Source organism: Lathamus discolor, chromosome 3 (assembly GCF_037157495.1).
Source record: "Lathamus discolor isolate bLatDis1 chromosome 3, bLatDis1.hap1, whole genome shotgun sequence".
In the NCBI taxonomy this organism is placed as follows: Eukaryota; Metazoa; Chordata; class Aves; order Psittaciformes; family Psittacidae; genus Lathamus; species Lathamus discolor.
This window is the reverse complement of record NC_088886.1, coordinates 22,031,492-22,055,640: the sequence shown is the minus strand read 5'-3', so window position 1 is coordinate 22,055,640 and position 24,149 is coordinate 22,031,492. Positions and strand designations below refer to the sequence as shown.

Genomic DNA, 24,149 nt, shown 5'->3' with positions numbered 1-24,149 from the left:
CCTGTTCTACCCGGCAGTTCCGCGTATGCGTCCCCAGCACACAGATTCCTTCATGGAATGCACTGCTGTGTCCGCTCCTAATCATTCTTGACACACCGATTATACCTAAGACAAAGATTGCAGCTTTGATTCGCAGTCTAACGTCCCTAAGAGAGTATACCATGCTTCCTGAAACCTTCAGCTTTTCCTTTCTATTTCACCAGATCCTGCTAGTACTGGATGAAGAAGTAGTATTTCACATGTCAAGTCGACTTACTTGGTCATGTAAATAGATGCTTTCCTTGGCAATTGCCAGCATTAAGAGATACGAAGGATCTTATTTGCTTCTCCATTTTTTCTTGTCTGTGTATGAGACTTTGGCAGCGAAACACAAGCCATTTCCAAGAATACTTGGAGTGTGTGTAAGTCATGTTTTTTACATTAGTTTTTGAGATATGTGATACAAAACTGAAGCTGAACTTTACACTCCTGTCAATGTTCATAACATAACATAACTGGTGGAGCTACAAGGGCTGTGGCTGCAGGAGGACAGATGATGTCTTTCGCTGTCACCAGTGTAATGGGGAAGCAAGCAAGACCCAGTGGGATCCTGGGCCCCTAAAAGTCCTGGATTTAACCTCTTTGCTCACATACTTGCCTTTCCACAGCAGAAAGTTCTTGGATTCCCTGGGGCTCCAGTAAGCTATCTAGGCCGGTCCCAGTAATCTCTGCTGGGCTTTCCAGCCAGGGAGGGCTTGGTGAACCCTGTGGCTAGAGCACAGTGCTGGGGCCTTTCCCATGTTTCAGATCATACCTCTTCAAGCAGGTCCCTATGGCCCTGCTTTTCTGTGGCCTCATGTTAAAGCAGAAGTGTAAATGCCTGGCACTGTCCACACCTCTCAAGCACTCCACCCAAATGAACATTTTGCCAGTGTCCTGGGTCTGAGTGGAAGAAGACAAGTAGAGGTAGCACAGTGAGTGGAACTGAGGCAGACTTTCTTCTCTTGCAGTTTTATTTCACCTCAGGAAAAAAACCAAAACCAAAACCACAAAACAACTGAAGTGGGACATTATGTGAGAAATGAGGCAGGAAGGGCCTGCCTTCAGTTCCCATGAGTTCAGAAGGATTTGTAGGGTGATCCTAAGTGACTGTGTCTTCTTCCTCCTCCTCCTCCCCCTTTGAAATGTGGACTTCATAGATGACAGCACAGACGCCAGCCAGCCAGGCTGCCACGGTGCCGGCAAAGAATATGCAGAAGCCAGCGAGACACAGAAAGATGTAGTCTTGCTTGTACAGCTGGGTCAGACAGTTGAAATGGAGCTGTGCTTCCACTGCAGGCATTTTCAGGGCACGCAAGCTTTCTGGGGTATAGCAGGTGACATTGTCAGCATCTGCAGAGGGAGAAGCAGAAGCAAGACTCTTGCCTGTGTCTTAAGTGTTAGTGAACAGGAGTCCTGCCAGAAAAATGATGGAGGAGAGTGAAAAGTGTTTACAGATTTCACACCCCTCTCTCTCCATGGTTGAGGTAAAACCAGACAGGCAGATCCTTACCAAACCTTTGCCCAACCACAACTGCCGGATTGCCTGAATGATTTTTGTGGTGTTGCCTCCATACATAGGAAAATACTGCCTGTTGGATTATGCCACTGTGGCAGACTGCTGTCCCTGCACTGCTCATCTCTGCTGGTTAAGCACTTTTATTTTAATATAAGAGAACTTGTGTGGGTTTTTTTAATCTCAAACACCTTCTGAAGGGATACAGTCTAAATTATGCTGGAATAATGAGGCTTGTGTGCGTTTGACAATTAGAGTGGTTTGCAGTTAGGCATGAGAAACTAGTGGTTAGTGGTTTGCATGAGAAACTTAACATGAGCCAGCAGTGTGCACTTGCAGCCCAGAAAGCTAGCTGTACCCTGGGCTGCATCAAAAGGAGACTGACCAGCAGATCAAAGGAGGTGACACTGCCCCTCTACTCTGCTCTTGTGAGACCTCACCTGGAGTATTGTGTGCAGTTCTGGTGTCCTCAGCATAAAAAGGACATGGGACTGCTGGAACAAGTCCAGAGGAGGGCCACGAGGATGATCAGGGGACTGGAGCACCTCCCGTATGAAGACAGGCTGAGAAAGTTGGGGCTGTTCAGCCTGGAAAAGAGAAGGCTGCATGGAGACCTCATAGCAGCCTTCCAGTATCTGAAGGGGGGCTATAGGAATGCTGAGGAGGGACTATTCATTAGGGACTGTAGTGATAGGACAAGGGGTAATGGGTTAAAATTTAAACAGAGGAAGTTTAGATTGGATATAAGGAAGAAGTTCTTTACTGTAAGGGTGATGAGGCGCTGGAATGGGTTGCCCAAGAAAGTTGCAAATGTTCCATCCCTGGCAGTGTTCAAGGCCCGTTTGGACAAAGCCAACATGGTGTCCTTACCCATGGCAGGGGCGTTGGAACTAGATGATCTTAAGTTCCTTTCCAACCCTAACTATTCAATGATTCTAAGGCTGAGCATGGTAAAACCACCATCTCCTTCTGGTGGCTGTGGAAGTACAGGGTGCTCTTGGCTGTAGCTCTCCCCTTGCCAGGCAGGTTTTGCATTCCCCAGAGCAGACACAGGCTGGTCACTGCTTGATGCATGGGGTAGATGGGCCTGAGGGAAAGGGAGCAGTGGAGAGGAGCAGGGTTCAGTGTGTTATCTCTGATCTTACTGCTAATATCAGTAACAGTACTTTATACTGTTCCATAACTGCCTGTAACTTGCATGTGGAAAATAAAAAACTTTACTGTCTATAGGGAACTTACTACATCTAATAAGACACAGAGAAGTCCTTAACTTGGTTCTGTCCTAACATCAGCTTCCATTTGCCCTTCCCTTTTTTCTCCTTAGGCTCTTTTGTGGCCCTTTCTTTCTTGATGGACAGACTTTCTCAAACAATTTCTCTTTTGCTGCTCTATCTCTATTGTGTCCTGCATTACTGAAAGCCAAGCTTTCTTCATCAGTATGTGCTCTGCTGTGTTCCTTGGCAGTTTGGAGGAATTGAGTTCATGTGCTGCAGCTGCAGAACAAGGCTTTGCCCTTGGGACCAGTGTTTTCCTGGGAAAAGGAACTGGCAATTATCTTGCCTCATAAACAGTCATGTCTATGGCCCAGTTGCAGAATCTCTCAGTATGATGGGAAACAGCTGATTTTGGAATCCCAGGTGATGCGAAGAAGTCTTAGAGACTCTTTTCAAGAAATGGCTTTTATTCAGCAGCAAGCTGCACTGTGCTGCTGCAGCTCATGGGACTCAATGCTCATCTGCATTATGCATACATTTCTTATTTTGGAAAAGATAAAAGAGTGCAAATTTCCTTTGAGGTGCTGGAGGAATAGTGGGAACCATATGGAGCCTCCCAGCCATAAGGATACAGACGTATTTCTGAGTACAATTTGTGTTCTGTTTCACTCTGACCATGAAATGTCAGCTGGGGCCCAAACCAGAGCTCCCATGGGAACAGCAAAATGTCCTTCTCTGACTTCTGAGCATTGGGTCACATTTGGTACAGAGAATCAGTCAAATGTACCTGCCCTGAGGGCTGAGGAGCACATTCACAGCTGGAGGTTGCAGTATTTGTAATTTTTTATCTTAGCATAACAGCTGCTATGCTATTAAGGCAAAGTTCATGGTCTACACTCTTCATGTATGGTAAAGGGCCATCAGGGATCAGGGTGTGATCATGTGATCACAGCACCATAAGAAGTCAGCAGGAAAATTCTCACTGGCTGCCCACTACCCAAACTTTTCCCAGAGACTATGTCAGTGAAAGATGACAGCAGAATAGTTGACTGGCTTTCAGCCTGGCTTTGTTTTCCGCATTGAGTGGAATTGCTGCTTGTAGAGGTTGTGTGGATGAGGTCTGCCTGCCAGGGACATTGTGTGGGAAGAGGCTAGCAGAAGGTGTTTGAGGTGTAAGGAGCACTGGTGGATGATGAGAGCTCAGGGCTGGAGAGGCTGCCCTGAGCAGGTCAGAACAGAGGCAGCATTTCCGCAGAGGGGGCTTAACTGATAGTTATACACACACAGATACTGTGGCAGCACTAAGCCAACAGAGCAGGAGATGAGGCAGAAAATTCAGTAACAGTTTTCCCAGTGTTTATTCCCCAGAGCAGTGTTGGGTTTCTCGTTCTTGGCACTGCAATCACAAGGTGCTGTAACTTGCAGGCACCTTCTGAGGCTGAAACTAGCCATTTTAGAGCAACAACAGTGTCCTAGCTAAAGGGTCCACTTTACTGACTGTCCTGAGGGTGTGAGCAAGTGTGACTCTGGGGGTGGAGCACATGTAACCCAGCTGCTCTTATTTTTGTGCAACACCACAGGATGGGACAGGCAGTGGCACACACCTGAGCTGAAGTTTTGAGAAAGAGAACAGAGGGCCCTCTCCATTCCACACAGATCTGCAGTAGGGAGAAGAGAGGTCCTGTTCACAGAGCCCTCACCTGGAAAATGAATGTTGCTCTCTGTCATCCAAGTGACGAAGTCCAGAAAGGAACAGTTGCAGTGCCACAGGTTGTTACTGAGCCCCAGAAACCTCAGGTTGGGCAGGTCTTGGACAGTGCTGGTATCTAGGAATGTTAAGCCTGTCCGGCTCACATCCAGGTGCCTCAGCCAGGTGTTGTTGGCAAAAGCATCCTTCTCAATGGCCACAAGGCTGGGATTGTCTGAGATCTTCAGTACCACCAGGCTGAGGAGGTGTGAGAAGGTGCTGAAAGTGACCTGGGTGAGACTGTTGAAGCTGAGGTCCAGATAGACAAGTTTGGCCACACCAATGAAAGTGAAATCCAGGTCATGCCCCAAGAGGTTCTTCTTGCAGTCCAGGTAGACCAAATCAGCCAGGAAGCTCAATTCCACTGCGGGCAGGTATGAGACGTTGTTTGCTGCCAGAATCAGCTGCCTGGTATCCAGCGGGATGGCCTCAGGGAACTCCTGCAACTGCTGCCCTGTGCAATTCACTTCCAGGTACTGACAGCTACAACTTCTCGGGCAGTTGGTCCTCTCTGATGCCATCCCCATCCCTAAAAGAAACATGAGGCTCAGGGGCCGTGGTCTACCTGAAGGAGACATGGTCTAAATCCTTGCAGACTGCTTAGCCTTTTGGGGACTGTGAGGAGCCCTGCAGAAGCTGCCTTACTGTCACAGCCACGCCAAGGAGGTGGTCTAGCTGCAAGGCTGTCAGGAAGCACTTTGTGTCTGGGACTCACCTGACTCTTTGGCAGAGCGCCCAGCTAGAAACTGAGCCGGGTTTCTGGTGCAGAACAGTGGCTGGAGCTTCTCCATATCACACTTGATGCCAGATGACACCTCTGTATCAATGGCTTGCAAAAGCTGCCTAGCTTCAGGAGCAGTGCTGTGACCTTGCTGTCTGCGCAGGTGCTGCTTTCAGCTGGAGGTGCAGAGGACACATGCATTGGACGAGAGCATCAAAACTGCCCAAAACAAGCGTGAACAGTGCAAATTTTGTCACAAATGGTGCCAAACTGCAAGAGGTGATGACTGGTACTAATTAAGTGAGAGCCCTGTGCAGTGCTGCACTGGTTCCCCTCAGGAGTCGGGAGAAGGTAGCTAAGGAGGTTTTTCAGCAGCATTTTTACCAAGGACAGGTTTTCCACAGGTGCCCCAGTTCCCTCTGGCTGGCCACGCTGCTCCACTGCCTGCCTGCCCACCCCTGGGAGAGGGCCTCCGGAGGCAGGTGTCCTTGCAGAGGTTAGCACCACAAGCCGGCTGCTGGCAGCCTTCCCAGCCCCGCAGCGAGAGAGGTGCGAGGCCACGGCCGCTCCCTCGGCTGCCACAGCCATGACAGCGCCCCTGAGGCTGCAGGGACCCGGCGCCATGCCTCCCGCCAACCACCTCCGGCGGCCCCACCCCAAGCCGCCAACGGCCGCCGCGCGCCGGGGCCTCACTAAGGCCCGCCCCCTCCCGCTGGCGCGGTCGCGGATTGGCCATCGGCGTGTTGCGCGTGACGCGGCGCGGTGGCGGGGGAGTTGCCCGCCGGATTCAAGCCGAGGGGCCGTTGGCGGTGTGGTGGCTGTCCTGCTCGGGATGGAGGTGCTCACTTTCCCTCAGTACAGCCCCGACGATATCATCACTTACCTCCGCGGCCTCATCCTAACCGGGGCCGAGGCTCGGAACCTGGTCAAGAGCGATGTGTTCGGCAGCCCCAAGGTGCGTGAGAGTGTTTGGACGAGGCTGCGGCCCGCGGTGGTGGGGCGGGAGTGGCAGGGGGAGCCCATCCCTGGCAGTGTTCAGGGTCAGGCTGGACGGGGCTTTGGAGCAACCTGGTCTAGTGGAAGGTGTTCCTGCCTCTGGCAGGGGGTTGGAACTGGGTGAGCTTTAGGGTCCTTTCCTGTGATTTTAAATAAGCTTTCTAACCAGCGTGATAGGCTAGAAAGCTGATATTACTTTGTTATGGTACCAGGTGCATGGGGGTTTGCTCTGCCTGTCATGCACACCAAGAAGAGACAGATTACATTTTGTGTAGCTGTATTACGCATGTATTAATCATAATTCCATGGAATGCCATCTGGTTCTTGTTACTCATTGTGTATGGTAATTCGGGTAGATAAGGCCATGGTGCAGGTGCTGTGAATTTGAGGAGTGGTCTCTGAGGATTGTGGTAGCCGACTGGGGAGAAATATCCCCACTCATTTTACCTTTATTATGGAGATATGTTAGTGAAGAACATTGGAATGCTTGTTTAGTTTTGCTAGTTAACTACATGTTCTTGTTTGGGTGTATTTACCGCTCTGAGAGGCTCCGTTAGCTGTTTTCTTGTGCAGCTTTTTATCTATTTCTCAGGCCTTATCAAAAGGAGAAAGACCCACACTGATTCGGAAGAAGACATCTGGTCCTCTTGTTTCATGCCCTCCTTATTTTGAGAGTCCTTACAGCCTTGCCCATATGTCTCCATACACAATGAAATACTTGTTCAATTTGGTTTTAGGTGTTTCCCCAGCTTGCATGATCTTTGATGTGCAGCAGTGCTCCTAAGTGAGGTGATTTGTTTTTCTGATGCGGCAGGTTAGTCTTGTAGGTTTTACAGGGTTAAACCTACAGCTTCTCTCTTCAGCTTGAGAGAAGCTTGCTCAAGTCTCAGCAGGAAGGGGGTGAGGGTTTGAACATGGACATACATGGAAGTAAACAGCCTGTCTTTCTTGGTTCTGTGGGAACTAGGTTAAAATAGCCACTGTTTAGTACAGTGTCATAGTTTCAACAGCTTAGTTGATCACCTAATGCTTTTAAATCAATGCTGTAAAAAAACCCCCCAAAACCTCCCAAAAAACCCAGCCCCTCCCTGCTCCACCTTTTTTTTTTTTCTTGTATCTGTCTGACTGTGTTAGAACAGACTTGTAGTGTCCTCGACAAAAGCGAAGTGACTTTAAAGTTGCATTGATGCACTGTGTGATTCCTTGTGCTGTTAGGTAAGTGCTTATGCCTGCTGGAGGAGGAGGAGGCTGGCCCTGCTTGGTTAGGGAATGGTGGGATGATTGTTTTTAAGAAGTGTGATTGATTTGAATTGATCATGGTTCAGTGCTGTAAATGAGTAACTGGCTTGTAGGTATTTTCTGCCACTCCATTTTAATAACGTGATGAAGGGTGCCCTTGCCATGGGGTTTATATGTGCTGTGACCTTTTTCAGATTTTGGTGTCACCTGTTCTGAAAACTGCTCAGTGGGCAGCAATGTAATGAAAAACAATGCACAGCTATGGTAGGTAGGGCTGTAGTTATCCAGGCTGCTTGCTGTTTCTTATAACTGTATTATGAGATAGTAATGCTTGAATTGCAAACTATTGGAAGGTAAAACTTGTTAGTTTTGCTGGCTCTTGTCATGAAGGCTTGTCAGTCTTTATGGCCTGGTCTGGAAGCCCTGGATAATCAATCATATGGAATAAACAGAGTGTTTATTCATTAGGGACTGTAGTGATAGGACAAGGGGTAACAGGTTAAAACTTAAACAGGGGAAGTTTAGATTGGATATAAGGAAGAAATTCTTTACTGTTAGGGTGGTGAGGCACTGGAATGGGTTGCCCAAGGAAGCTGTGAATGCTCTATCCCTGGCAGTGTTCAAGGCCAGGTTGGGCAGAGCCTTGGGTGGCATGGTTTAGTGTGAGGTGTCCCTGCCCATGGCAGGGGGGTTGGAACTAGATAATCTTAAGATCCCTTCCACCCGTAACTATTCTATGATTCTAATACTGATTCATGTCTTCCTGCAGCTTGAAGTTTTACATATGATTTACATGAGAGTCCTGCAGAAAATATGTGGAATCCGCCTGGAGCATTTTTACATGGTATGTCTGTAGTGGCAGGTGTAATGAAATGTGAAAGAAATAATTGCGCATAATAAATTAAATGTTAGTTTCATCTTCTCACTATCAAATTGGAAGTAGTTTACTGTTCTGTATATTGTCATTGCATGAGTGGGATCTTGGCATAGGTTGTTTACCAGAGGTAAACAAACCTGGGAGCATCATTTGTGGGCTGTTGCTAGGGCCTTGCTGATCATGTCTGAGAAGTTGCTTTGATCATTGTTCCTGCTGTAGAAGTTGGCTTCAGGTCAACATACTTGTAGAAATAGTGGTTTTGTGGGTGTGCTGCCTCTGGGTTGTTTTGTTTACGTATTCATGGAAAGGAGACTGCCTTTCTGGGGAGGGTCGGGGGGGGTGAGTGGACGACCTGTGTGGATTGGTTTAAACCACGACACCACTAGAGTGGGCATGAAAAGGAGCTCACTTACACTGTAGGCTGTAAGGACAGGCTTTGTGGAGACCACTCCTTCTGCAGTTAAGCTGTGAAGTGGGTGCTGGAAATGTCTGTAATGTCCAGGAGGGATTGGACAAGCTTATGAAGGAACACCATCTCTGTCCTTGAAAACATGTACTTGCTCCTTAGGCATCTGCCTTTGGTTCTGGCTGGAGGAAGACCTTTGCTTTGCTTAGGTGTTAGACAGGTATGCAAGGAAAGTAAATATTGCTTTTAAAGTTTTATCATCTCCACATTTCCATTAACTGAGAAGAAAGTAAGGAGAAGAGCAGCTGCACGTTAACTGTTACCTTGTTGATTAACAATTTATCTTCTGTCTGTGTTAAACAAGAACTGATTCCTAAGTGAGGGTAAATAGTAATGTCTTATGCCATTTTTGAATAAACTGAAAAGGAAGATAATATATGCACAAGATGTCATTGCCTCTGAAGAATCAAGTTATTAACTGGGATACTAATACAGTTTGAGGCTTAAAATATCAGAAATGGGTGGCAGTGTACTGCTCCTGCTGCCTTCTGATTTCAGCACCAGTTGAGTGTCCGAATTTCAGTATGTTTTAGGGAAGAGCTTTTTGGTGTTAGGTGTGTAATGCCGAGATTTTTCCTTCTGCACCAGTTTTGAACAAAATAAAATGGAAGGTTTTGATTGAATTCCAAAGTTTGTAATGTTGCTTCTTTAGTTACTATTGTCATCTTACAATTTGACCAGCCAAAATTGGCACTTAAAATAGTCTGCTGATAAACTTGATGGCATTCTTCAGCCTCTAACATGTGTTCCATAGGGAGATGGGGAGACCATCCTTGGTGTTTAACCTCTTTGAATTATCTTACGTTTTGGAAACAGACCTGTGTAGTTTTTGTTTAAATATTCTATACTTATGCATTGACTCTTTGTTTTGGTTTTTTTTTTAGATGCCACTCAACACGGGTGTAATGTATCCACAGATATTTGAAGGCTTTCTACCCGTTTGTAACTTGTATATTCACATGTAAGTAGAAGATGTTGCATCTGTTCAGTTGCAATTCCTTGTAAAGGTCCAATTTACCAAAAGTAGTGGGGCTTTATGCCTTTTCGCTGATGCTGATTCCAGTGTTGGTTCTGAGCAATGTGAAATTTGCAGATGAACAGGGGACAGCAGTATTTAATAGCTGCCTGCTGAGAATTTTAGTCTATCTTGTCAAAATGAGTGTGTTAACTAAATAATCCAGCCTTGCCAAAATGGGTATACTTTGGCTAGAGGGTCATTACGCCTAGAAAAGGGATCTTAAGTACCTGTTGTTTAAACTTGTCTGAATCCTGTGTAGATTCTTGTCAGAATGAGGTGAATATTAGACTTTAAGCTTAGTTTCAGTTGTAAAGGGAGAATAGAGTAACAGTTAAGTGTAGGAATTCCTGATTAGCGTAAAAACTTGTTCTAGAGGCAAGTATTTTGTCTATAGAAAACTTTGTGAGATGATATACAAACTTTTAATGCTGATCATTGTGTGGAGTCCTGCTGTGTCATTCTTCTGCGACTTAATGTGGTCTGTGCTTCCTGTATGTATGCTCTGGGGTTAGAGGGACAAGATCCATTTTGTAGTAAATGAGTATAGCACAAAAGCAGAATAATGATTATTGCAGATAAAGTTGTATTTTGTTTTCCTTGCAGGGAGCGGTTGCTTCCAGTGTGCCAGATTAATGATTTTCAAATTGCTGATGTGTTAAACCCAAGTAAGCAAGAGCACTGTAATCCTTGTGTTTCCTGGGGTGTTAGGTGTTGCTTTGATATCCAAGTGCTTTATCTCATATGGCATAGCCAGATGGGCATCTAGTATGGGGAACTGTTCATGGCTTCCGTCTTCTGATGGTTGCTGTGGCCCTTAGACAAGCTGGTTCTAATGAGCAGTTCTCCTCCTTATGTATGCTAATCCAGTTAAGTAATTGAGGGGAGTTTTGAATTCTAGAAGTCTGTTGAACTGCTGGCCTAGAGAGTGGACTGTGACATACCTGAAATGCTATAAGAATAGATGATAATTAAAATTACCCTTGCAGCTATGGAATGCCATAGGATTTATTATGCTGATGCTTGTGTAGGAGGCGACTGAGTTTTTGTTTCGCCCTTTTCAATATCCAGCTGTGGTAATTCAGGTACAACACAAACAAAATAGAAAAGGCTATCCTGAGGAACTTTTGGCTGTCTTGTCTAAGACATCCTAGGCCGTTGTAATCATATTCCCCAAAGTTTGCTTGGAATAGAGCCAAAGAGCTCCTGCAGTTCAAACTACTGTCTTCAGTTAGCCTGAGAGTTACAGTGACGTTCTGTCTTCAGAGCTGTAGTTGAAGATTGGCACTCTTTCTCCCTGACTTTTGTTTTAGTGGGAGGCTGTATGTTAATAGGTAATTTCTAAGATGCCATTTCTATTTGTTAAATAGCATAGAATTGCTAGGACACTGTAAGTTCATAGTTTGGTGCTAGGTTTTGTGTAGTCTGTGAAACCTTTGCAAGGTGAGCAGGAGAAGAACTAATTGGGATTTTATTGTTCTGTAATTTTTGCCTCTTTGAATTAAGTTTTTCCAACTTTTCCTAAGCAGTTGCAGTGCATGTGAAAACCAGCATAGTGATGGCTTGCAATTCCTATTTCAGAAACAAAGAGGACAGTTCGCTTCTTGAGTGGTATTCTCAACTTCATGCATTTCAGAGAATCCCGACGTGAGGTCTACTTGGAGTTACAACAGAACTATGTAAGATTGGGTGCCATTTTGCTCTAGATACCTACTTAAAGATAATTAATGTTAACCTAGAACTGGGAGTGTAAAGGCTGTGCTTTTTAACTGCATGTTTATGTAACACATTGGAATCTTAAATATAGCCAAGTAATACAGGAAGGTACCAGTTTAATACTGCATGAAATTTATACAACTATATTTCATGTTATAAGCATACACAGCTATTGTAAATGGTTAAAGAAGAGCCTTTGCAGAGCTCCTAAGGAAACTTGTCAGTTTAGAAGAGTGGATGAGCTTGTCAATGTTGTAAAGGTTTCTTTATGACCATGGCTAAGTTATTTCTTGAGCTATTACCTGATTATTTTTTTTTTCCCAGTAACTTATTTGATTGTTTAGCCTGATAAGCAAAGGTCTCACACCCTGCATTATTTTGAGAAAAGATAGATGTAGAGTCAGTGGACTGAGTTGCCGGTATCTCCTCTTCTGAATATCTCAGAAGTTCATAGATAGTGCATTTTGTGTGAAATAATGATGAACAGGGCTCTAATAGAAGCCCAGAGAGAAACTATATTCCTCTAAAATAAAAAAAAAAAATCTCTATTTAATTTGCAGAAAGCAGCTATGGAGAAACACCAACAAATGGAGACTGCAAATAGGGAGGCAGCAGCAAAGCTGGAGAAACTGAAGTGAGTAGGAGGAGTAAGCACCGTGAGAGGCACTATGTGACTTTCTTGTTCAGTTCACACAATCTGGACATGCTGGATAGGTGGGCTCAGGCCAGTTGTATGAGGTTCAATAAGGCTAAATGCTGATCCTTGCACTTGGGTCCTAACAACCCCATGCAATGCTATAGGCTTGCGGAAGAGTGGCTGGTGGAAAAGGACATGGGGGTGCTGGTCAACAGCTGGCAGTGTGTTCTGCTGGCCAAGAAGGCCAATAGCATCTCTACTTGTATCAGAAACAGTGTGGCCAACAGGACTAGGGAAGTGATTGTCCCCCTGTACTTGGCAGTGGTGAGGGTGCACCCTGAATACTGTGTTCAGTTTTGGGCCCCTCAAGTACAAGACAGACATTGAGGTGCTGTCTTGTACAGGAGTGGGTCCAGAGAAGGGCAACAAAGCTGATGAAATATCTAGAGAACAAGTCTTATGAGGAGCAGCTGAGCGAACTAGGTTTGTTTAGCCTGGAGAAAAGGAGGCTCAGGGGAGACTGTATTGCTCTCCTCAACTACCTGGAAGAAGGCTATAGCAAGGTGTGGGAAATGGCCTTGAGTTGCGCCAGGGGAGGTTTAGATTAGGTGTTAGGAAAAAATTCTTCCCCGAAAGGGTTGTCAAGCATTGGAACAGGCTTCCCTAGGAAGTGGTGGAGTTTTTAAAAGATATGTAGATGTGGGGCTTAGGGATGTGGCTTTGTGGTGGACTTGGCAGTGCTAGGTTAACGGTTGGATTCTATCTCTTCCAACCTAAATGATTCTATATGGGGTGCCTAAAAAGCAACTGGGTAGTTAAGCTGTGTGATTTGACAGAATTGATTGATACTACTGGAGGGATGTTTACTTTCAGAAAACTTGACTTCCCTGTTGGCCGTTATCTGACTGTGGTGGTGGTTAGCCTGCCTGGGAAATAAGCTAGAAAATACTGAGGTGTTGCTGTTGGATTAGTTTAGGGTTAATGGAAGTAGCTCTACTGGCGTTAGGGTAGATGAGTTGCTGGCAGAGAATAAACATATGACTTTGGGAGTACATGGTTTCTTTGGGAGGATACTGTTTTTTTGGGACTATGGTGAAGCCTTTTGCTGTTATGGTTAGTTTTTGGCGAGATGTCTTTATCTGCAATAGCTGTAGGAAGCCCATCTCTAATAGATGCATGAAGTTGTCTTCCTTAGTTATTTGACATGTTTGCCCCATTTTTCATTTCAGGCTATTTAGTTCTTCTGCCTGTGTATTTGCATTAAGGTTTTTTTTTTTTTGCTTGTGGGTAATATGATGAAGAGATAACTTACAAAACAATGAGTTTTTTCTCTTATAGCTGTTCTTGGTATGTGCTAGCCAGGAGGTTCTCTAGCTAGCTGTAGGTCTACTCTAATACAAGCTGTTTCAATGGCAAGTAATATGCAAATTTTATAAATGAAAATCATAACAAAATTGGTCAAAGTGTTGTTCTCTTGTACTTTGCTGAACATGATCTTTAGTTTTCTGTTACGCTTTGTCGTGGTTTAAGCCCAGCTGGTAACTCAGAACCATGCAGCTGCTCATTCACTCCCCACTTTCTTCCACCCGGCTCCCAGGGTGATGGGGAGAAGAACTGAAAGAATGTAAATCCCACTGGTTGAGATAAGAACAGTCCAGTAACTAAGGTATAATACAAAACTACTACTACTACCACCAATAATAATAAGGGAAATAACAAGGGGAGAGAATAAAACTAAAAGGAGAAAAGGAAAAGAAAACAATCACAAGTGATGTACAATACAGTTGCTTGCCACCTGCTGACTGATACCCAGCCTGACATGAGCAGTGATCTGGCCCTTCTGGATAATTCCCCTCAGTTTATATACTAGACGTGACATGCTGTGGTATGGAATGCCCCTTTGGCTAGTTTGGGTCAGGTGTCCTGTCTCTGCTTCCTCACAGCTGTCTGCACCCCTCCTCACTGGCAGAGCATGAGACTGAAAATGTCCTTGATTAGAGTAAACATTTCTTAGCAACAACTAAAAACATCGGTGTTATCAGCTGTTCCCAGACTAAAGTTGAAAATACAGCACTGCACCAGCTACTAAGAAAGAGAAAAATAACTGCTACTGCTGAACTCAGGACAGTATGTACCACTTCTTGCCAAAATAGCTCTTTAGATCGTGCTTCAACTACAGAATCTTACAAGTAAAGGAGAATAAAATGTTACTTGGAGACTGTCTTGACCTGTTTACTAAAGTCACTGGTTGTAAACTATTTGGAGAGAGTGATTTATCTACTGTGCTCTGTTGACCTGACTATAATTATGCTGAAACTGTGCAATACCTTACTTTTTTGCTTAGCACTGTTCCAGTTGAACATCAAGCAGAGGTCAAGCAACTGACAGATAACATTCGAGAACTGGAACAACTACTAAGGCAAGACTATCGTCGAAAACAGGTATGATCTTGTGATATATATATTACTCTCAAGTGCTGCTAACAGCTTCTGATCATGGATGTTCCTTATTTCTGTTGTTCTTTTTTTTTCTTGTTTCCTGCCCTTTATTTTTACAAAGAATAAAGGGGACTTCTCTGATTTAAAACCAATGTCATTGCAACTCAATGTCTTGTCTAACACCTAGCACCAACCCTTCATTTCATTTTAAGGAATGTGAAACACTGGAAATTGGAGTTAGAGATGAATATATACTTGTTGTACTCCCTTTCTTTTTGAAATGCATAATTGCAGTGACTTCGGAGATACACTTCACACTTCTGAACAATAACATGAGTACATTTCCCTTTGTTTTGCCTATGAATTCAAAGAATTGGAACTGGAGGTGAGCCATGGCAGGAAATGAGGCCTAAGAAGGGTCACCAAAGGGAATGCCTAGCAAAAAGAGCATGGTTGATTGCAGGTGTAGCTTTCCAGCAATGACACCTTGCCTCAAAGGTCTAATAAGTAACTTTTTCATCTGCGTCAGAGAAAATAAAAAAAGCCCACAAAACAAAAATAACACTAATCACAGATTTGTTTGTTTGTTTGTTTTTGTGGGTGGGTGTGTTTTTTGGGTTTTTTTTTTGGGGGTTTTTTTGTGTTTTTTTTTTTTTTTTTTAAATTTTAAGGCACGTCTCTACTATTAATATTATTAAGTATTTGACCTCTATATTATTTGGGACCTTATATTAACTTAGATTTTTCTCAGGAACAGTGACTCTGGTGAAGAAGGTTCTGTGTGTACAATGCTGTCAGGGTTGGCATAGAATAGAACGAAGTAGTACTCTTTCTCTTATCCCTGTTCCTAGTTACCTACTGCTGGCTGTGTCCTTAGTGCTCCCACTGGCTTTTGTGACAATGTTCTTTGTCCCTGTCTTTTAAACCTTATAGGCTGCAATTTTGTTTGCCTAGTTAAAGCACGCCAAAGAAACCATAAATGGGATTTTACGTGTAGACAGTTCTGTGATAGAAAGCTAAAGGAGGCAGCGGTTGTAGAGATGTTTATTTAAAGCTTGTTGAATGCTCAGATTTTTTTTTTTTTTTTAGACAGCTTTGCAAGAAGTGATTGCACAGAAGAAGTCGGCTATTGCAGAGAGTACCCGGAAACTGGTAAGTACACCTCTGTGTGGGGGTAGGCTGTAGCTTGCATCTCAGATCAACTAATAGATCATCTTTCTTTCTAGGATAAAATTATTCTTGGAGCTAGGTAATGTTTAGGTGGTGACTATTATTATTATTATTATTATTATTATTTTCTATTTTTTCAACTGATTTGGTATCATAACTCCCTGCTCTGAAGTTTTACTGCAGTAGTTTGTTTTATTGGTAACTTTAAATGCACATCTCTTTGATGTAAAGCTCTGTCTGTGTTCAGGAAGCTGACCTGTCAAAGGGCAAGAAATCTGGGTTTCTGAGATGCTATGGGCTTACTTTCAGTGCATAGTATGGCTAATGAGGCAGCCACTGACCTGGTGGAGATAAACCAGCAGGTTTTTGAGAGATTGCACAGGAAGCTTGTAGCTCTTCTACCAGATTGATACAGCTGTCTCTGAAACCATGCATAGACTACCCTGATTGCCCTAGGTGAGGGGTTCTGAAAGGAGTACTGTTGGTAATATGTATTAGCTGGCAGGCCTTTTGTGGAATATTAGTTAGGCACTGTTCTTGTAACTTAGTTTTGCACCTGAATAAGCACGTTCAGGGAGCAAAATGGACTGTTAACTGCTTTGATTGGGAATATTCATGCTGTTAAGGGGAAAATAAAATATATATATATATTTTTTTTATTTTTTTTTTTTTTTTAGAAATTTCTGGAACTAGATGACCTTAAGGTCCTTTCCAACCCTAACTATTCTGTGATTCTAATAGAGAACAACTTAGAGAAAAGTTTTTGTCTCGTTGCAAGACCCTGGCAAACCATACGTCACAATTCCTCTTTGTTCACCTAGTTGCTAATATTGAAAATATGTTTCTTGTTAACTAGAATGAACTTAAAGTGACAATGGCTACTTTGAAAGAAGAACAAGAGCAGCTAAAATCAAAAATTGTGGAGAGTCCAGAGGAACTGAAAAATTACAAAGAAATGATGAAAGAGACTGTTAAGAAACTCAAGAGATCCAAGGTGAGGTTTTTCTCTGCCTACACAAGGAGGTATTCTGTTAGAAAAAGCATGTTTTACTGAACTGTCATAATCTAAAACTGCTGCTTGAATGACTTATACTTTTAGTGACAAATCAACAGTGGTTAGTCTGAAATTAAATCAGCTTCAGAGAAAACTGAAAGTTGGTTGTGTGTGTGGCTTTTTTGTGTTGGTGGTTTGTGTGGGTTTTTTTTTTGTTTTTTTGATATTTTATATTTTATTTTATTTTTTTAGATTGCAGTCACTGCTGCTTTGTCCTCAATGAGTAACTATTTATTTATGAAACCAGGTGTAGAACTCTCAAATTTATATTATATCTGTCTGGCTGTTTGCTCTCTAGAGTTGACAATATTTTGACAGCTTACAAACATCCATATAATCTGGATTGTATTCTTCATAGTATTTCTGTTGTTCATTGTTTCTAGAATTCATGTCTGTCTCCACTAGTATGCCGAACACTGAGTTATCTTCCTAGTTGGTTTTGGTTTTTTGGGTTTAATTTTTTTTTTGTGTTTTTTTTTTTTTTGTAGTAGTGTCCAGTTTTGAAATGCTTGAAGTTCATGATCACTCATACATTAGTGAAGGTTGCACCACTTTGTCTCTTAGCTAATTTTGTTCCAGAGGTGGAAGTCTTACTGCTTTAATTCCAGACATTTGTTTTTATGATGCTGTATGTAACTCTGGTTTTACCAGTATAGAATTTCTTTACTGTACAGTGTGGTTGTGCTTTTTTTTTTTCCTTTTTTCCTGTTGTGAAAGCTCTTCTAACAAGCTTGTTAGTTCAGTGTAAAACACTTGTGTGTCACTTTGTGCTTTACAAATAAATGCTTCTTTTTACAAACTGAAGAACTTATTTCAGGAACTATTAAATACTACTTCTAATGTATATAAAACAATGAGGGAATGGATATGAAAGTTAATATGCATTAATACTATACAAAATAATAGCCGAGCTGTAAAGCTATTTATTAATAGTCTTTTCTCTTTAAAGCAAGAAGTTATTGAGAAATATGAAAGTTATAGAGACCTAGTTGAGGTTCTGCCATCATGCCAACTGGAGGTACAGTTATATCAAAAGAAGATGGAAAGACAGGGAGCAAATGTGGAAAGACTGACCAGTGTATTATCAGAGGTTAGTATTATGCAAATTTATGTCAGGGTAGGGAGAAATTAATGACTGAGCAAGATAGGTGATTGTCAGTAAATGTCTGTTTTGAAAGTCCCCATCTCTCCTCTTCCCCAAATACGAAGAATTCGGATAACTTCAAAAATCTCATTCTTAAAAATGTCAGTAAAACATAGCTGTACTCATGTACTATTGACCACTTTTAATAGTCAAAGCTTTTGTTGCCATAGAAACCTGACCTAAAATAGTTTGAACTGTCTTGGCATTGTTGGTAGGAAGTGATGGAATAAGAGAACTGAGGTCCAGTTTCTTCTGCCTAGAAACTAACAGCAAAAAATTATTACTTCAGAAATTGTTATGGTTTAAGCACTTTTAACTTTATTACTAAGCCAGCCTTTCCCTGATGAAAAGTTTGTCGCTATACAGTACCTTGCTATTTGCTACTCGATTTTGAGAGAATAAAATTGTTAGGAGTATTTGAAAAATGGTGTGTAGTCTTTTTGGGTATTTGTATAGCATATGTTCAAATTCCCCTTAGCTAAGAGCTATAGCAGAACTCGTAATTTCTGAAAATCATTCTAAGTGATGGAATCTTGTCCATTTGGATGCATTTAAAATCAGATAAATACTAGGAAACTGGGATTTCACTGAGATAATTTGTTAGCATCAGATATTCCAAAAGTAAGGAGTTAGTTCTAATCTTAGTAAACCAATAGAGTTTGCTATTTTGATTTCCTCTTCCCTTCCTCCCTACTCAATTTATTATGTTTCTGTACTCTAGGTCAGAGATCTGGAGGACCAGCTTGAGAGTGCTCAGATGGAGCTGAAAAAGGGGAAGACAGATGAAACTTCCTTAAAGAGACTGGTCACTGCAAAACATGAGAAGCTGTCTACAGCAGAAATAAAGATAAAAAAGAAGCGTGAAGATGTTGAGCAATATAAGCACACTGTATTTGAGTATGGATGAGTTGACATTTCTGTATGATGCTACTTTATGTCTTTGTTACGTGCTACTGAAGTTCATGTCTGATACAAACATGTAGTTTAGCAGTGAGAAGAAAATGAGTGATGTGGGATAGCTTTGCATGAAGACCAGTAATGCTGCAGGCAGGGACTTGGGGTCTCAAATCAATAATTGCAATGTGACTTGACAGCAGTTCTTTTATTGGAGCACTAATTTAATTTATAATGCTTATTCTTGATTCTTTTATCTTCTTAAAGAGAATGTCACATTGGGATAATTTTCCAACTTATCAGACTTCAACAAAGCCCCATTTGCCTTTCATGAATTTTTCATAATTTCCCTTGCCACTTTTGCTCATTATCAACGATGTTCAAGACCCATGGGGAAATGGGGCTCATATCTCAGAGGAGTATTATCCTGACATGATGTGTCTCAAACAAAAGGGGAAGTGTCATTTGATCAAAGTCTCTTAGCCCATCTACCTTCCTACCATATGCTAAAGGCAAGCGGCAAGGCAGTGTTTACAGCATAGCAGTTACTTTCTGCAGCAGCAAACTGTAATGTGGCTTCACTGCAAGATTAGAGGTGCTGAACTGTTATAGAGAAAGCTTATTATATAACTCTTTTTGTGTGTAGATAGCAAAGGGAATATGGAAAACTATTAGCTAGGTAGATTAACTGTAATGGAACAGAGCTTTTTCCACAGAGCTAAGAGAGTCAACTAAGATTTAGTCATGCTAATAAAACTTGTATGGTGTGTAGAATGGCAGCAAGGTTCCCAAGCTTTCTTTGCTCCACATCTAGTGTATTGCACCAGCTAGATAAGGTTGATTAAAAGCTGCTTTTCCTTCAAAATGAAGAATGAAAATAACATAATCTAATGCTCTCTTATGTTAAAAGTTGCTGCAAATTCATCTCTTTGTAATGTGTTAGATATTTCTCTTCAGTGATAAAATTGAATGTTTTGATAAGCAAGAGGGGAAGGGAGGTAACCGTGGTTTGAAAACACGGGATTTTACTGGTGAATGAGAATATGTCCTGACTGTTCCCTTGATTTAAGAAGGTATAAGTAGGCTATTCCTATATATGAGTTATTTGAGCCATTCTTTAGCAAAAACAGCTGCTGGAGTTTCAACTGTAATTATTGTGCAAATGCTTAGTATAAACTGGTAGGTCTTTCTTGCATTTGAAAAATAGCTCTCCTGTTTTCACACTAACAGCTTTGCTGATTATATAGCAGCTCACAGCTGGAGCTATCTGAATTTACCTACAAGATGAGGAAATATTATTTAGTCTTTGTTTGGAATGCAATGAAATGATGGACATATGTAGATGCGTGGGCTTAGAGCTCTAATTTGGTGTGAGGTGATCTGGGACTAAGGAAAATGTGTGACTTTCAATTATTCTGAAATATCAAGTTTAGTTATTGCTTCTAATGTGGTCCAGTGAGTTAGGCAGGGCTTTTCATTGACACCTGGACTGTATTGACCTGTACTGCATTAAGCTGAGGCAGGAAGATGCAGTGTCCAGCTCTCTGTTAGGTTGTTTCCACTGGAGTCACTTGAGTTGCCTTGACTGGCAACATCTGAAGTTCTTAAATATGCTCCTTTAACTCCCCTTTGTTACACTTGCACTTCTTGTGCCTCAGTTCTTATAGTTTTAAGAACTGGACAAATTTCCAAGCAAGTAAATGATATATAACTTTGCTCCTGGAAGCTGCTAGTTTCACGCTCATAAAATTTAAGCTTTGTGGTGGGATTAAGTTTAATCTGGAATTAGTCAAATAGCTCAGTACTAACTTTATTTTTCCCCCCTTTAGATATTGTGACAGAGTTCAGGAGAAGAGGGATGTTGTATATGATAAAGTGGTGGCTATTCAAAAAGAAATCCACCAGACAAGGTTCAAAATCCAGCAACTGAATGATAATGCTGAAAAACAAGAAAGGAAAGCTAAGGTGAGTTGTGGGGTTTTTGTTTGTTTTTTTTTTTTTTTTTTTCCTAAAGGAATCCTACTTGGTATTATCAAAACTGATTTTTAACTTGGGCTGTATAGATAAAGGATCACTTACTGGGCCTAAAAATGAGTAGGCTGTGCAGGTGGCAGTTTGGATGGATAGTGGGAGGAAGAGTTCTTCTTGCTTGTGGTCTCACTGGGTTGCAAGGGCTTGTTCTTGTCTCTGCAGGCTACACAGGTGGCACACAGAATTGGGTTTTGCAGACCAGAGAGAAAAGGCTCTGGAATATTTTGATTGCCCAGTATTTTGGGAGGTGAATTTTAAACTTGTCTTCCCACCAGTGCCTATAGCAGATATTATGCTAGTTGCATGATGCCAGTTTTTGTATCATGGTACTTGATTTATTATTATTTTTTTAATATGTATTTTTTTTTAACCTTGTTTGGCCCCTGGGACCTGCCCTGTGAGACTTTACATTTGTGTTGTAGTGATGGGCAGTACAAGAATCCTCTCAACAGTCTCACTCAAATACTGGACCACTTGTAATGTCACAAACACTTTCTTCCTAGGCTTTCAGGAAGATGACTGTCCAGCTCAGCTTTCAAAAGAGACTGAAATCCTAATGAGTTTGGAGTTAGGGGATCATAGTCTGCCTGTAGCATCTCATCCTATCTGTTCATTACTGAAGTACTGTCCATGCTGGGAGGACAATGGTGTCAGTCATAGTAGCAAAGAACTTGGTGGCACAGGTTAATGCAGAACGGAGTGGTAGTAGTGTGAATGCTGGGCTGGTGCTAGTTGCTTGACTGTGTTAGTATTTTGACTACTTGAATTACAACAGAATCGTGATATCGGGATTTTGCTTGTGGCTGCTTTTATTCTTCTGGGGTTTTGTAACTTTCCTGTACTCTGTTAATGTTGCTCCTTAAGTAAGGGATGAAGTATGTTTGAAGTCACTTGAGACCAACAGGCTGCTCTCACTTGAATCCTTATAAAGCATAAATATTAACTTTGCTTCTGGATATTCCATCCACCTTTATCTCCTCTTTCTAGGAAATATGCCTACATCTGAAGGCTTGTTTGGAGAAGCATCATGACTCTCTCATTAAGACAGCAAAGAGTTACACAGCCTCACAGGAAGATAAAGTTGCTGAACTGGAGAAAGGGCTGCTCAGAGTTCAGACTTCTGGAAGCAGTTTGTAGATTTGTCTTCACTTGTATTCCACTTTCATTATGTTTATCCTTGTATCTGAACTGAAGAGCTTGTGCTTTGTGGCATGGATAATTAATGACTTGCTTTTTTTTTCCCAGTGTTTATAATTATTTTAAAAAATAAAATGTTAATTTTTGAAATAGTTGATACAAGGATATTTAAACCTCTCTCTCATGTCTTTTCCCCCTCTTCACTCTCTCCCAAATGACTTTGCATAATGTTCCAATTTAAAAATTTTGGTTTGGACATTTGTAGGAGTGTGTACTACTAGAAGGTGGTTTTTTTGTTTTTTTTTTAATAATGAAGGGTGGATGATTCAAACCTGTATAGAGAATATCTTTCTGGTTTTGTTTAATTGTTCAACTTCTCTTATTAGCTAGAGGTGCTAGCAAGTCAGTTAGGGCCAGCAGGTGATGATTGCTTCTAAAGCTTTTACTGGGGCATCAAAAACTTCTAAGGTCTTGCTTTGAAGATTTTTCTTATATTGAAGCATGTGAAACATTTCAGTGAAAGTCTGTGTTAATTTACAAGTCTTAATCCAAGTACAAAGATTTTCATACAGTTTCCCCATTTCCACTAAGTATAGTTTGTGTGATGGTGGGGTGTGTGTGTCATAACTTCACGTTTTTCAGTGAGTTCTGTTATCCCAACAGTCTTGCAGTGTTGTGTAGCAGCATCTAGTGTAGAGATCAGTCAAAGTCTATCTGCCTATAGTAGGTGATTTTTCCAAGAGCTAAAGATGTTAAGCACATGAAGGCACAGAAGAGTTCTTTATGGATTCCATACTCTAAACCACACATAGAATAACTTCTGGTGTTGGTTGGGTTTCTTGGTTTTTGTTGTTGTTGTTGTTTTTTTTTTTTTTTTATGAATGTCTCCTTTTGTGCTGTGTGTTAAAGCATTATGTTCTTCATGTGCAGTATACTTCATTCCCTTTGCCATAGCATGGATTCTAGCATGATACAGATACTATCTATGGGAAGATGTTGCTTCTCATTGGCAGTACTTACTAATGAACTTGATGTCTGTTCAGAATGGTGTGATAATTTTTAGGTATTTCCAGACTTGCAATGCTATAGAATTCCTCAATACAGATGGCAAGGGTTGTGAAGAGTTTTCCCTGAGCTTTCTTGAGATATCCCTGCTTCTAATGTCAGCCTAGCCTATATCCCGGCTTGGCAAGATACTTTCTTTTAATTTCTCTGAGAATTTTGGGATTGTGACTTTTTTTGGTGATGCCATAAAGATTTAAAGTAAAATCATGTGACTTGGTATTCTATAAATATAGTCGTAGTATCTGCTTTCTCATAAAGACTTGTTGGAGGCTGTGTTCCACAGCCTGGTCATTACAGCAGCTTTTGGGAAAGGGATTTCCAGAAACTTCAAGTAGTTACTGCAAGGGATTACTCCAACCATCAGACGACTTCGACAGGATAAACTTTTTTGCTTCAGGAAAATGCATGTACAGATTCTTAGGCCTGTGAGATCAGTGATTAGGAACTTGCAGAATAAAGAAAATGCTGGATTCTGGTTCCTGCTCTCATTTTTTGCAACACAGGCTGTTGGGTAAAATAAAAAGCCACAATTCATGAAGAAATGAAACTTCTGATTTCTGGGGACAGGTTTATGTGTTTCCAATAGATTCTGTGCCTTCAGAGTGGCCTATTGGTTTGTACCTAAAATATCTATAAATAAAAGCTAACAAAACCTAAATTTTATCTAGTGATAATTGATTTCCCAGATGTGAATCTACTGCTGCTTTTCAAGAACTTCTCATCTTGAACCGTATGTCAAGGCAGTGGGGGAGTGCTAGTGTGACCTGAATAGGAGTGAAGGGACGATGGTTTTGCTAAGGTGACACAGCTCAATTTCTCTCAAGAGGGCAGTGCCGTTCAAAATCTTGTTTGGGTTTTTTGGTAGTACTTCTGTACCAGAGCTCTCGGCAAAGGCCCAAATCAAACAAAACTGTAGAAATCAAACAAAACCCTTTACTTTGAGACATACTTGTGAAATAAGTGAATTACAGGTGGACATTTATCATGAAGCTGATAGAGGAGAATAGCCAGCCTAGACTTTGAGGAATGAAGCCATCACACCCTTCCCTGTAGT

The 24,149-nt window shown here is 41.9% G+C and overlaps 2 protein-coding genes across 3 annotated transcripts; one reads left to right on the top strand and one right to left on the bottom strand.

The window, feature by feature from the left end:
• Positions 1-1,086: 1,086 nt before the first annotated feature.
• LRRC52 (leucine rich repeat containing 52) lies at positions 1,087-5,779 on the bottom strand. 2 transcript variants are annotated; one of them, XM_065672605.1, is made up of 3 exons: positions 5,211-5,779; positions 4,449-5,024; positions 1,087-1,371 (listed from the first exon to the last, which is right to left on the bottom strand). In XM_065672605.1, exons 1-3 carry the CDS (start codon positions 5,284-5,286, stop codon positions 1,121-1,123), a joined length of 903 nt encoding a protein of 300 aa, XP_065528677.1. In that variant the 5' UTR covers positions 5,287-5,779; the 3' UTR covers positions 1,087-1,120. The 2 variants fall into 2 exon arrangements, with proteins under 2 accessions (XP_065528677.1, XP_065528678.1); XM_065672606.1 differs by having other exon boundaries at positions 4,449-5,272.
• Positions 5,780-5,984: 205 nt separating this feature from the next.
• NUF2 (NUF2 component of NDC80 kinetochore complex) lies at positions 5,985-23,753 on the top strand. Its single transcript, XM_065674004.1, has 13 exons — positions 5,985-6,171; positions 8,221-8,295; positions 9,679-9,755; positions 10,416-10,477; positions 11,391-11,488; positions 12,086-12,159; positions 14,507-14,603; positions 15,690-15,752; positions 16,627-16,764; positions 17,774-17,914; positions 18,690-18,865; positions 20,692-20,827; positions 21,881-23,753. The coding sequence occupies exons 1-13, from the start codon at positions 6,049-6,051 to the stop codon at positions 22,028-22,030; spliced, it is 1,410 nt and encodes a 469-aa protein (XP_065530076.1). The 5' UTR covers positions 5,985-6,048; the 3' UTR covers positions 22,031-23,753.
• The last annotated feature ends 396 nt before the right edge of the window (positions 23,754-24,149 follow it).